This window comes from Bactrocera latifrons, unplaced genomic scaffold, assembly GCF_001853355.1.
Source record: "Bactrocera latifrons isolate USDA-ARS-PBARC rearing strain unplaced genomic scaffold, ASM185335v1 scaffold_319, whole genome shotgun sequence".
NCBI lineage: Eukaryota > Metazoa > Arthropoda > Insecta > Diptera > Tephritidae > Bactrocera > Bactrocera latifrons.
The window spans coordinates 47,083-60,169 of record NW_017536841.1 but is presented as its reverse complement, the minus strand read 5'-3'; the positions used below and the strand labels follow the sequence as shown (position 1 = coordinate 60,169).

Sequence of the window (13,087 nt, the reverse complement as noted above, 5' to 3'; positions counted from 1 at the left end):
CCTCTTTCCAATAAGGGGTCGGGAGTGGGGATAGCCCGACCCTGTTTTTCTCCATAAACGATATTTAACCAGCGCGATACTAAATATTTCCCGTATAAACATGTAAACTTCGAAAAAATAATTAAATAAAAGAAAATAAAATAAAAATTTCAATTGTTTTATTTATAAGGAAAAGATTGACTAATACAATAAGCAGTGGTAGCCAATGAATAACGAAACAAATAATCTATCGACCAGTTTTCTGGTCGATAAGAACCAAACAAAATTTTTTGCAATAACAAATATCTAACAAAACAAAGCTAAGAGGAGAAATAGTTACTATTTCCCCCAGGCGGGAACAAAAGTGAACCTATCACATAACGAATGCATTAATTACTGATAACATATCGGTGACCATTTACTTAACGTTTACCCGTCTTATAGGAATGGTTTTAACTTATTTAAATTAAATAAGAAGTTTTTGAAAAATAATTGGGGCGTTAATTGAAATATTTGGACATATCACTTGACTTGGACATGCGTTTTATGTTTAGGTCAGCATATTGTCGACGCAGAGCAGATATTTAGAATAGTCGACAAGTGAACCAGTTTTTTTTAAAGTTGAAAACCACGAGTTTTTCAGTCCTTTACTTTATATAACTCTTTCAAAAGCACTGTTTTGTACTTTTACATTTTGAACCATTACTATAGGAACATACTTCTTTACCAGTTATGTAATAGTTGTATTAAAATGCGAGATACTTAATTGAACATTTTAGTAACAGATGGCCAGATAATTTCCCAAAATTGTTTGTAAATTAAAGCAGAAGAAAATATATAGAATATTGCCCAAAAGCAGCGAGTAGTGAAATAGGAGAAATATTTACTTTTTTCGGGATTGAAGAATTCACATTAACTTTAACGAAAATATCTGGTACTACTTTAGTATTTAACCGGTGACTTAACAAATCACTTCTGCTGACATTTTTGGTTGTCGCACTTTTACATGTAACTGGAATGATTGTCGTTATTGACGTGTATGAGTAGCTTAAAGTGCTGAGCACATAGACAGCTGTCAAATATTATAATACACACGTTCTTAAAGACAAGGTTATTTAGACAGCTGCACGACTACACGATTGCAGGCCGTCGGTTGTCGCTCTCGCTAACTTCAAAATATTCTTAAAGTTACCGACGACAGTAGAGAGGAGAGATGCCACTAATATATAAAATGTAAAATTATTCAAAGCTCTTACAAACCTGACGTTATTTTACAAATAAAAGCATAAAATAGCTCTGTTATAGCATTTGTGATAACAATTTATATACAAACAAATAAGTTTGGCTATTTACTTATTTTTTGCATAAAGAATTTCACTTTGAACAATATATTAAAATTTCATTGAAGTGAAAGGTATAAGTATGGAAACAACGAAGATCTGTACATGTAAAATGGACTGCTGTGTTGCCTTGTGTACATGCCGGTGATTGTTATGTCGCTGCCCTCTTACAAATGTTCATATAAAAGGATTATGGGCGCCATTTACAGTTCACTGTTGTGCTGCCATGTCGTGTCGCGATTTATGTGTTAAGCACTTAAGGCCCAACAATCGCTCATGATTTGAATTGATATTTATCGTTCCAGTGTAACATCAACTAACAAATGAAAATGATATAGTGAAGTTAATAAAAACAATATGCTAAAACATTTTTTGGTGGTTATTACAGCAATTTCTGCCTGTAGTTTTCTTTATGGAGTATATAATTATAATGTAGAAATTGAGTCCAATGCTTGTCAAATGACGTACATGTTTGCACCACCTCAGTTCTCGGTATGTATGAGCAATAATCGAAGAAGTATTGGGCATCTTTATTATTATTGGTTAAATTTTAGAATAGGGGCAAAATTTCGATTTTTTGACGAGGCGATCTGAGCGTACCGTTGGAAAGAGGAAGTCCGGGTAAATTTTAGAATAGCATCCCCAGATTTCAGGGTTAAAATGGGTACGTATGGATAGAGGAGGTCCTCTAGATTAAAAAAATATCTATATAAAGTTGCCGCTGACTTATGGGTTTTGAGATCTTTGCATTTGAAGTTTAAAAATTCAACAATTTAAAGTGCGTGTTTATCCCATTTATACTGAATTTTATAATTTAACTTTTATATCCACTAACACTTCATTAATTCGTTTCTTATCATTTATTTTATATTAAATAGTGCAAAAATACCTTTCGTTCAACATTTAACTTTCGTTCATTTATTATGTTCGTATAGTACAATAACATCGCCGGATTTCGGGGATAAAATGGGTATCACTGGATAGGAAAAAGAAAAAAGATATAGATATAGTTGCCACTGATTTATAGTTTTAAAGATATTTGCATTTAAAGGTAAAAAATTTACATTTATTGCGGTCCTACCTTACGTTTATATTTTACAGAATCAAACAAAAATAAAATAAAATAAAGAAAACAAATAATAACTCAATGACAGAAAATATATAACACATTTATTTTCCGCATAGAATTCTTTTCTGCGCTTCAAAAAAATAACCAACACCTGGGCGTGCTCAGTTCATTTGCGTTGAACTCCTTATCTCCCGATCCAACACCGGGGTTTATCAAGATAATGCGAGTTTTGAAAGATTTTACATTATTCATTACACGATAATGAATTTAGTTATGACTTCATAATCTTTTTTTCTTGTGTTTATTCCATTACAAAATATGGTAACTCTAATATTTTGCTTGTTTACAACTATTTTCTTATTTTATGAATAAATGGATTTTTTAAGCAAAAATTTGATATAAAATTAAAGTTATTTGTGCACTATTTAATATAAAATAAATGATTAGAAACGAATTAGTAAAGTGTTAGTGGATATACAAGTATAAAATATTAGTATAAAATGCATTATAAATCGGAGAAGCACTCATTTTAAATAGTTGATTTAATTGCACTTTAAATGAAAATGTCTCAAAAACCGTAAGTCAGCGAATATATATTCTTGATCTCGAGGACCTCTACCATGCGTACATACCCATTTTAACCCCGAAGTCGAGGGATGCTAGTCTAAATCGCAGCCTGAAGTCCTCCTGTTTAAAAAATATAATATAGGGGGGCCGACTTGGGCATACAATCTCACGATTTCAGGGTGATTTGGTTGGATAGAGAAGATGATCCAGATTAAGAATATATACTATAATTATTAGTTTTCGAGAAATATACATTTAAAATTGAAAATTTGCAAAATTTATTAATTTGCAATTTATCGATTTATAGTAAGTCTTTATTTTGTATTATGCACTGTTTATACACTTATATTTCACTACATTGTTTTTACATATTTATTTTATATTAATTATTTTGATATTTGCTTAAAATATAATAAGCTATATTAAGAAAATATGTTTATACCCCAAATATATAAACCATTATCCTTTACTAAAGTATACCCAGGTGTTGGATCGGCAAGAATAATTTTTCAATTCAGAAAGAAGTCGAAAGCGAATGAACAATTGTCTACCCTAGTGTTGGATCGGTCAGGCTTATTATTTTAATGCGTATCCCGAAAGAGTTTTACGCGAAAAAAACTTAAAATTATATTTGCACTATATAATAAAAAATTGTGAAATGGGATRTACAAGTGCAAAATATAAGTGTAAAATTAATTTTAAATCAAAAAATACATACTTGAATTAATTAAAATTACCACTACTAATTTTCAACTTTAAATGTAAATATCTTGAAAATTATAAGTTTGCGGCGTCTCTATTCTTGATTTGGAGCCTCTTCTATCCGATCCTCCCCATTTTATTCCCAAAATCCTGAGATGGTATTCTAAAGTCAAGATTTTTGTCGCATAAAACTCGTTTTATCACTTAGAGTTTTTGAAATATTCCCGATTAAAAATTCAAAATTTTGTATTAACACATTTTTCACTTTGTATATTTAAATATACACTCTTAAACATTGAAATAAGTTCACATTTCACTTTAATTTTGTTATATTTTAGCTAAATTTATTAATTTAAAAATCACTTACGACACTCATTGTTGAAAAGGTTAGATTGTTTACAATTATGAGGAAAACGAGCGTTGCCACTTCTTACTACACCACTATATAGGATATTCAACGATTTTTCTTTGTTTGTATTTACGCTTTATTCTTTTTTCGATATTAACTGTAATAAAAATTTCTTTCTAACACTTTTCTTATACTTATATGCTATAATTGAGTTGTGAACACTTTTTCCATATACATAACTAAGTATATGTATAATAAGTGATTTATATTTAATAAACACAAATAGGACATACATTGTGTTAAATTTTGGTTAACTCTTTTATTTAAGATACTTGTTTATACTTCAGTGGTTAGAACAAGAGTGAGAAAATGTATAAGTACAATAAAGTTCAGTTACAATACGATTTCATTYTAAATACATCAGAGTTGCATGTATATGTACGTTGTTATATGCAGGACTGCATTTCAACACATTGGGTATGTCAGGGTCTATTCTGGATAAGTACGAGTTTAACCTGCTACAATATCCAGAACGAAGCTGCGATAGGGTCACTCGTGTTTCTCGTACATCTGGAGCTCTTCGTCTGCGATAGGATTATTTGACTCCATGAACGCCATTCACGGGAAGGGAATCGGTGAAGGTGTTGATGGCTCCACTGTGAATGGCGGTCAGTACTTTTCGAAAGTCAGTTGCGTCCGAAGTCCGGTCGGCGTACTGTACGACATCGTCGACGTGGTCAAGGAAAGGCCTTTTGATGCTCCTAGGAGGCGGTTCCGCTCCAAGCAGATGGCTGCAAGGGTTATTTCTACGGAAACATCCCAGCAAGAACTGCTTGGAGAGGAGTTCATTATGCTCCTTAACTGGGAGCATAAGCGTCTGGCTATGGAGGTGTTCTATGGAAGACATCCCGTCGTGGTCCGGAGTGCGGTATTTTGGCAGGTCTGAAGTTTCCTCATCTGCGTACCACTGCCTCCAGGCGGCCATATTGGTGCTGAGTAGTAAGGACCAGCCGGCCGATTGCCTTGTAAGTTGCCAACAACGTTTCTTTGTCTTTTCCCCATGTGATGCCGGCTAGCGACTTGAGGATTTTTTTGCGGCTCTGTATCTTGGCGATAATCACGGTCGTATGGGGAGAGAAGGAACATGTACTATCGAACGTTACACCTAAAATCTTACGGTTATCGAGATTTGGAATTTTGACGCCATCGACTGCAATATTAAGTTCAAGTCTAAACTCCTTCGTCCAATTCGTAAATACGGTCAGTGCAGTGAGGAAACGAGAAAGGTCGGAGAGGTAGTTGTTTAGCTTCGAACACATGCCATACTTTCGGGTAGTAATTTCCGCGTCGGCGGTCTTCGGTCACGCTTTAAAAAAATAACCCTGCTCAAGCGAATACCCAAGGTGACTGAAGTACTTTCGTTTAAATTCCTTTTTTTCTTAAATGTTAACACGAGTTTTTTAAATATATTTTTTAGTAATTAAACGAAAATTTTTCTCTCCCATAAATATTTTTTTATTATTAACAATTTAAGGCCGAAATTTGGGCAAAATATCGACTTTTTTTAGAATCCTCCATTTTGTAAAAAAAAATATTTTGCTTATTTCTTCCTTTTGTTTTACTAGATTTAACATTACTTTAAAGCCAAATGCTCCAACGCTCTGCTTACGTACGTAATTACTGTCAAAGTAAAAATCCAGAAAAAACTTCAAGTAGGTAATCGGTAGGACCTGGGGAAGACAAAAACAATATATGTATGTATGTATAATGTTTAGACGGCATCGATGCCCTTCTCTGTGGTGCTGTTTTGTTTTCTTGAAAAAACCGTTTTGACTGGAAATTAACCATCCCCACAACTGTCGGCCTACGTAACCGCAAAGGATGCGGGTTTTTTTCGGGTCAAGGACTGTCAACTCGGCAGAATTCTGTCGCTACAAAAAACAACAACAAATTGGAAGTAAACAGGGAAGTGGTCCTTGTGGAAGCGTATTTCAACAATACTGTTAGATTCTACGTTATCCTTTTGAAGGCGAGACTTTCCATTGGATTTTGTCATGTCTATATAAACACATCTCAAAGCCACAAAATATAAATTTTCGGCTTAGATTTTGAAAAATCATTATGTTTTTTATTCACAAATTTTCAAGTTTAGATATGTTATTATAATATAATTGAATGTACAGTTTGTCAAATATTTAATCACACAAAATTTCCAATGTATTATATTTTGTTTTTTCTTTATTAAAGTGAATGTTTGAATAAAAAAGATGGACTGAATAGCCTTATAAAATGTCAGTTGGTAATAGCGAAATTACTGGAAATATGCCGTTAATTTTCAGGAATGATCAATTAATTGATTTTGTGAAGTAAAATTGCTCCGTAATATTGCTCTGCTATTCTACTTTTTCTTTTTATTCCATAACTAGAGTACTCATCCACACTTTACTGTGGCTGACTACTACTAATACCATCTACATTATTTCTAGTTAGCTCCTACCTTTAAAAGATACATATCGTCACCTGAAATGCAAAATAACGTATCATCGAAAAATTCGAAATTGACTGTATTATTGATTACGTTTCACTACTTGAAATTACATACATAATATTGCATATGTTTAACATTTTCAGGTTTTGCACTCAGATGTAAACCAGTTTTAACCACTATCAAAATTTTTTTCACTTATGTTCCATTTTATTTCGTGTTTCATTTATGCCACTGTAAATTTCCGAAAATGTTGTTACGTTATTTTGCATTTCAGGTGACGATATACAAATTTGGCAACTGAGAAACTATTAGTAAATGAGATGTAACATTTTGGATGAAGTAGCTTGTGTTAGTTTAGAAAAATATATCAGTCATGATCCATTCACTGCATATTTGATCGCAGTTCTGTTCTACCATTCCCAGTATTTAGGAATTTTAATATTTTTGAGAAAGGATCAGTTTGAAATTGTACGCATATACATCATTGTTTCCGTTTAAATATTGATCTGTGCAATGTCTCGAAGACAATAGATAGACCTTTTTATCAACACTGCAGTTATCCGATAATTTTTTTGTGTTAGATATGGTTTGTTAATATACAGGGGTGTTGTGGAATCTGGTAGTTATCGGAATCAGAATTGAAACCGATCAAAAAAAGCAGTAGGTGTCATGAATTCAGATATTATTGGTTTGATATTCGAAACAGGGGCCTTATTCTGTATCTCGATTCGTAAATGTATTCTATTCGAAGTTCGGATCTACTTTATAATTATCCGAAAGTTGCACCACCCTGTGCCAGAATATATACGTACAATTTTACAACTCAAAAGCTAACGAATATTTGATTCGAAAATTAGCTTAAAAATCCGAAAATCAAGTTACAAAATAAAAAAAATTCGAATTCGACTAAATTTTTTTTCAAATCGAGTTACAGAATAGGCCCCCAGAATTTGTATCGGTTTTGGGTGTCACGGAAACCAATTTTATCAGTTTTGCTGTCAGAAACAAATCAAGAAGATAGTCGCATACAGATTTGAAATGTAAGTTAAGAAATCAAGTTATTTTATTGTTACGAATCAATTTACCTTTATTTTTTCTATAGGAGAAAACATAAGAATAAAACAGGAAATGTCTTAATTATTGAGTTTTGTAAAAAAAATGCGGATTTTTAAGGGGTAGCCTGCTTTAGAGGCTTAAAAATAGATTGAAGATTATTTTGGGAGGGAAATAAAGAATTGATTAAAGCGAAATTTCTAGGGTTTATAGTTATATATTTAAATATAATCCGCAAATTTCTTTGATACGAAATCTTTTTGCCTTTGGGAAGCAATTGCAATTTTGCAATTACACTTTAAAATCTTCATTAACGTTTTTGATTATTTAAGAATTCAATATGCTTTTTCCGTTCCATTATCCATTATAATCAAAACAATATCGCTCGCCCTCACAAGAAGGCGTAACAATCACAATCGTAAAGAAAACAGAACGCTTAACGTTCTGTTGGAATTTGCTGTCACAGCTAWTATTGTAATTAACTCTTTGTTCTGGATTCAATCAAGCTGATGTTTACACTTCAGCTTTAGCTTTAACTTTAAGTAAATAAGTCAAAAATGTATGTATATTAGTAAATCAGAAATAAAGATTTGATTTGTATCTGGCAATCCACAGGAACCACACGTGTTCTTATTTTATCCGCGCGTTCGCGGATGTAGAACATATGTATATTATTTTTAAATTCCGTCGTCGCGGGAATTAATTTGCATACGTCAGACGGCGCGCAGGATGCAGGTCGAGATTTCTATACAAAAAATTTAAAGAGATTCATATTATTTAATAACTTATGCTGAGATTAAACTGAAAATTTCAATAAAAAGTGTAAAATTATAAAAAAATTTAAAATTTGAAAAAAAACTGACTGACAAATGCGTTCAATAAATGTTATCATTTAAAATCTAAATCTAAATTTTTAATAGGATTACTTCCAAATATATTAATTTGCAAGTTTTGTCAAATTAGTAAACAGCTGATTCGATAATTGGTTTTGCATATGTTCGAAAAGACAAAAATCCAATCAGATATACGACTTAGTATTTCTTTCTCTTTTTTTGAGGTAATAAACCTTTCAAATTATTCTTACATGAATTTTGAATTATAAGCATGTTTTGAATTAAAGTTTTGGTATTTATCAAATGCATAAATATTAACGTAAAGGGACAAATTGAAGAAATTAAAAGGTTTTATTAATTTAAACACAACACATAGAGATTTTGCACGACTCGTTGAATGCGACCCTTATGTATAAAAAACACTCCTGGTAGAGTGCTAAGGGCTGCTGGACGAATGCCAATCCATAAGTTCATATCCTTTAACGAGGTGCAGGAGACTAAAAGTGTGAGCCAAGGACGTTCCGGACTCATCTTCCAGAAAGGTACACTTCTCTTGTAGTTAAAGGTTAGTTTCAAAACAACGAATTTGAAGTACCTCTCATTCGCCAGACCTCAACCCAATCGAACATTACTGAGATCAAGCGCGTAATTTTTGATACGTCAGGTGAGTGTCAAAATCTTAACAGTTTATGGCAGAAGGCTCAACATTCTTAGGAAAATATTAGCGAAGATTTCGGCAGAAAAGTGGTCGAGTCCGTGACCCAAAAAATTGAGGGAAATCATCAACCAGTTGATCTCATTTGTAGCGGAAATATTTTTAACAATTATATCAAATCAAACATGTGCTTAAGACAAAAAATATCTTAATTTTAATTTACTACCTATTCCTTCGGTAGAACGATTTCGTAGATGAACATAATCGCACCACTGCCACGCCTACAAAACGTCAATAATTTAAAACGTTTGAGCTGCCATAACTAAGACCCATGTTGATAAGTCTTTTTTGAACTTATAATGTCCAGTGTAGAATGCGACCCTAATTTATTCCTTGGCAAATTGGATACATGGATTTGTTGACAATACTTCTCCTGGCGGAGCAGCTCCTGTAAGATATAAGAACCAACTGTAATATAGGGTTCTGGGCCTACTATTTTGGTGAAAGCTATAGGACTAAAACTTTCTGACCGGGCGTCCCGATAAGTTGCATTTGGTTGCGACCTGATATGTTGTTCAGCCGTTCTTTATATTATTATTTCAATAGTAGTTTAACCTTCCTATACCCGCGCACATGTCTGTGAGACCGACGAAACAGTTTTTTGTAAATATTTTTTTTAGGCTGTTTTGGAAAGACTGATAGTCATTAAAGTAATAAATAATTTATGTTAACAATTGCTATTTATTGTTTTATTACATCCTATATTTCTTATAAAATAAAAAAAATATAAACGGTTTTATAGAAAAATAACCAGGTAAGAGGAGTCACGGTCTGTCACACCGTGCGCGGGTATAGGTGTTAAAACATTTGGCGCGGGTATAGGAAGGTTAAGAAACGAAATAAAGACTACGAATTGAGGGCATGCATCTGGAATGTCCGGTCCCTTAATTGGGAAGGTGCCGCTGCCCAGCTGGTTGATGTCCTTGTGAAAAAAATACTGACATCACCGCCGTCCAAGAAATGCGATGGACGGGACAAGGACAGAAACGAGTAGGTCCTTGTGGCATTTACTATAGTGGCCACATAAAGGACCCCAAGCTTGGTGTGGGATTCGTGGTGGGAGAGAGACTCCGTCGGCGAGTACTATCATTCACTCCGGTGAATGAACGTCTAGCCACAATCCGCAACAAAGAGAAGTTCTTCAACATATCGGTGATTTACGCCCACGCCTCAACGGATGAGAAGGACGATGTGACCAAAGATGCTTTTTATGAGTGCTTGGAGCGCACTTATGAGAGCTACCCCCGCCACGATGTCAAAATCGTGCTTGGCGACTTTAACGTCAGGGTGGGCAAAGAAGGTATTTTTGGCACTACGGTCAGTAGATTCAGTCTCCACGACGACACATCCCCAAATGGGTTGAGGCTGATCGACTTCGCCGGGGCCCGAAATATGGTTATATGTAGTACCAGATTCCAGCATAAGAAGATTCATCAAGCTACCTGGCTGTCTCCGGATTGAGAAACCACCATCCAGATCGATCATGTTGTGATAGACGGAAGACACATCTCCAGTGTTTTAGATGTGCGAGCGCTCCGAGGTCCTAACATCGACTCGGACCACTATCTTGTTGCAGCCAAGATTCGCAGCAAAAAACGCACGCCAACAAGTACAAGGAAGGTTCGACGTCGAGAAGCTGCAATCACAATAGACAGAAGAACGGTTTTCTACTCGGCTTGCACTCCTGCTCTCTGAGAGCACTCGTCAACAACTCAGTATAAGGGAACTGTGGGACGGCATTTCAAACCCTTTACGTACAGCTGCAACCGAAACCATTGGTTTTCGGAAAGTGCATAGGGCTGCTTACCCGCCTGAAATATCGTAGGACGAAAGCCCCACGATTGGAATTTAAGTGTACTATGCTCAATCCTCAAAAAAGGAGACCTCACAATCTGCGCCAACTACCGTGGGATAAGCCTCCTCAACATTGCATATAAGGTTCTGTCGAGCGTATTGTGTGAAAGATTAAAGCCCACTGTCAATAAACTTATTGGACCTTATCAGTGTGGCTTCAGACCTGGAAAATCAACAACCGACCAGATATTCACCATACGCCAAATCTTGGAAAAGACCCGTGAAAGGAGAATCGACACTCACCACCTCTTCGTCGATTTCAAAGCTGCTTTCATCAACACGAAAAGTAGATGCCTTTATGTCGCAATGTCTGAATTTGGCATCTTTGCGGGGCTGTGTAAGCTGACGTTGAGCAGCACGGAAAGCTCCGTCAGAATCGGGAAGGACCTCTCCGAGCCGTTCGATACCAAACGAGGTTTCAGACAAGGCGATTCCTTATCGTGCGACTTTTTCAACCTGCTTCTAGAGAAAATAGTTCGAAGTGCATAACTAAATAGAGAACGTACCATCTTCTATAAGAGTGTATGTACACTACTGGTGTCTACACACATACTGGCGTATGCCGATGATACTGATATCGGTYTTAGACGAGTTAACAACAGGTGCTTATCGTTTCTTCTTTCATTCAATTGGTTATTGGTCGTATTAAATATTAAGGCCGTGTAGAAAACAAAAGCCCTAAATAATCGTGGATGGAGATCGGTTAAAAATCAAGCGAGCGGTGACTGCAGATCCATTCAAAAGTACCCAAAAAATCACAACAGAACATCTGATGAATCTAAATACAACAGTCTTGGATCAGATGGGAGAAATTAAGTATGGGGGAACCAGGAGAAGCATTCAATCCTAAAATTTCTATCAGCACAGCAAAGTACGGAGCTGGTGGAGGGATGAAATGGGGTTGTATTTCTGCCAGTGGTGTTGGCAATCTCGAAATAATAGAACAAGTTATGAACCACCGTGCGTATATAGATTTCAAATCTGAAGCCAATCATAAAAAATTGGGCGTGTCTGAAGCACTTTATTTCCAGCAAAATAACGACACCAAACTTATGACTCATAATACAATTATGTATTTGCCGTACAATATCCCGCATTTGCTAGAGAAAGCATCCATTCCAATCCACTTGAGTATTTTTGGRACATAGTYMGAAAAACGGATAGTACTCATCATATAAGTTCAAAGCCTGGCCACAAAGAAGTTCTTCAAGAGGAGTGGATAAAATCAACAAGGCTATCACACTAAATATTAAAATCCAACACTTCTCTTATTTTGCTGTAGTAATGCCWAAAATAGATAACATAGGGTTAATACTACTCAACTCAATATATAAAATTTGGTTTCTTCCGTTAAGGTTATGATAGATATATTTCATTTGAGGATTATTTTAATATAATTCTCRTTTAAGGGAAATATGTGTGCAGTGTTTACTCAGATATAATAATCAGTTCAGAGTTTGCTTTCGCTTGTTTACTTGGTGTGGGGGGCTCACGAAAGTCCTATTGTAGTGATTGCTTTATATAGTGTGGAAAAGGCGCAAGTAAAATTTATGAACTCTGAAAACTTAGGGAGGATGGAGTCATTTCCTTGAGAGTAGCTAGTAACGATTCTTTTACATATGACTCAAGCAGCACACGACTTCTGGGCGTAGRCCAAGTATCCTCTGGGTAGCCAAAGAACATCCATTTGATGCCGAGCTAAAGTGAGACGGCGAAGCATCCCAGCGCAGGGTTTGGGACCCGCCACGTAAAACACGCCCCAATGAAAAATTTCCAACAGCCTCTGATGAGAGACCGTCCTTTTGAAAACGACCATGGTCAACGAATTAAGGATGATGTCCTCGTTAGAGTGAAGGCGATTGATGGGACAAGGATTGAGGCGAGTAGGTTCTTGTAGCATTTACTACARTGACCATATAAAGAAGCGCAAATTCTAGCCATGTTCCGCATCAAAGCGAAGTTCTTCAACATATCGCTGATTTGCGCCCACGCCCCGACGGACGAGAAGGGCGACCTGATCAAAGATGCCTTCTATTAGAAGATACGTCTCCAGTCTTTTAGATGTGATTATGCTCCGAAGTCCTAACATCGATTCGGACCAATATCTTGTTACAGTCAAGATTCACACCCGCGCCTGT

At 35.3% G+C, this 13,087-nt stretch overlaps 1 protein-coding gene across 1 annotated transcript in view; it reads left to right on the top strand.

Annotated features, from left to right (window-relative positions):
• The first annotated feature begins 1,629 nt into the window (after positions 1–1,629).
• Positions 1,630–13,087, top strand: part of LOC108970969 (GPI inositol-deacylase) — a 28,306-nt gene continuing 16,848 nt past the window's right edge. The window contains exon 1 of the mRNA XM_018936720.1: positions 1,630–1,811. Within this exon, the coding sequence (XP_018792265.1) occupies positions 1,677–1,811 (135 nt within the window). The 5' untranslated portion in view covers positions 1,630–1,676. The remainder of the gene's footprint in view (positions 1,812–13,087) is intronic.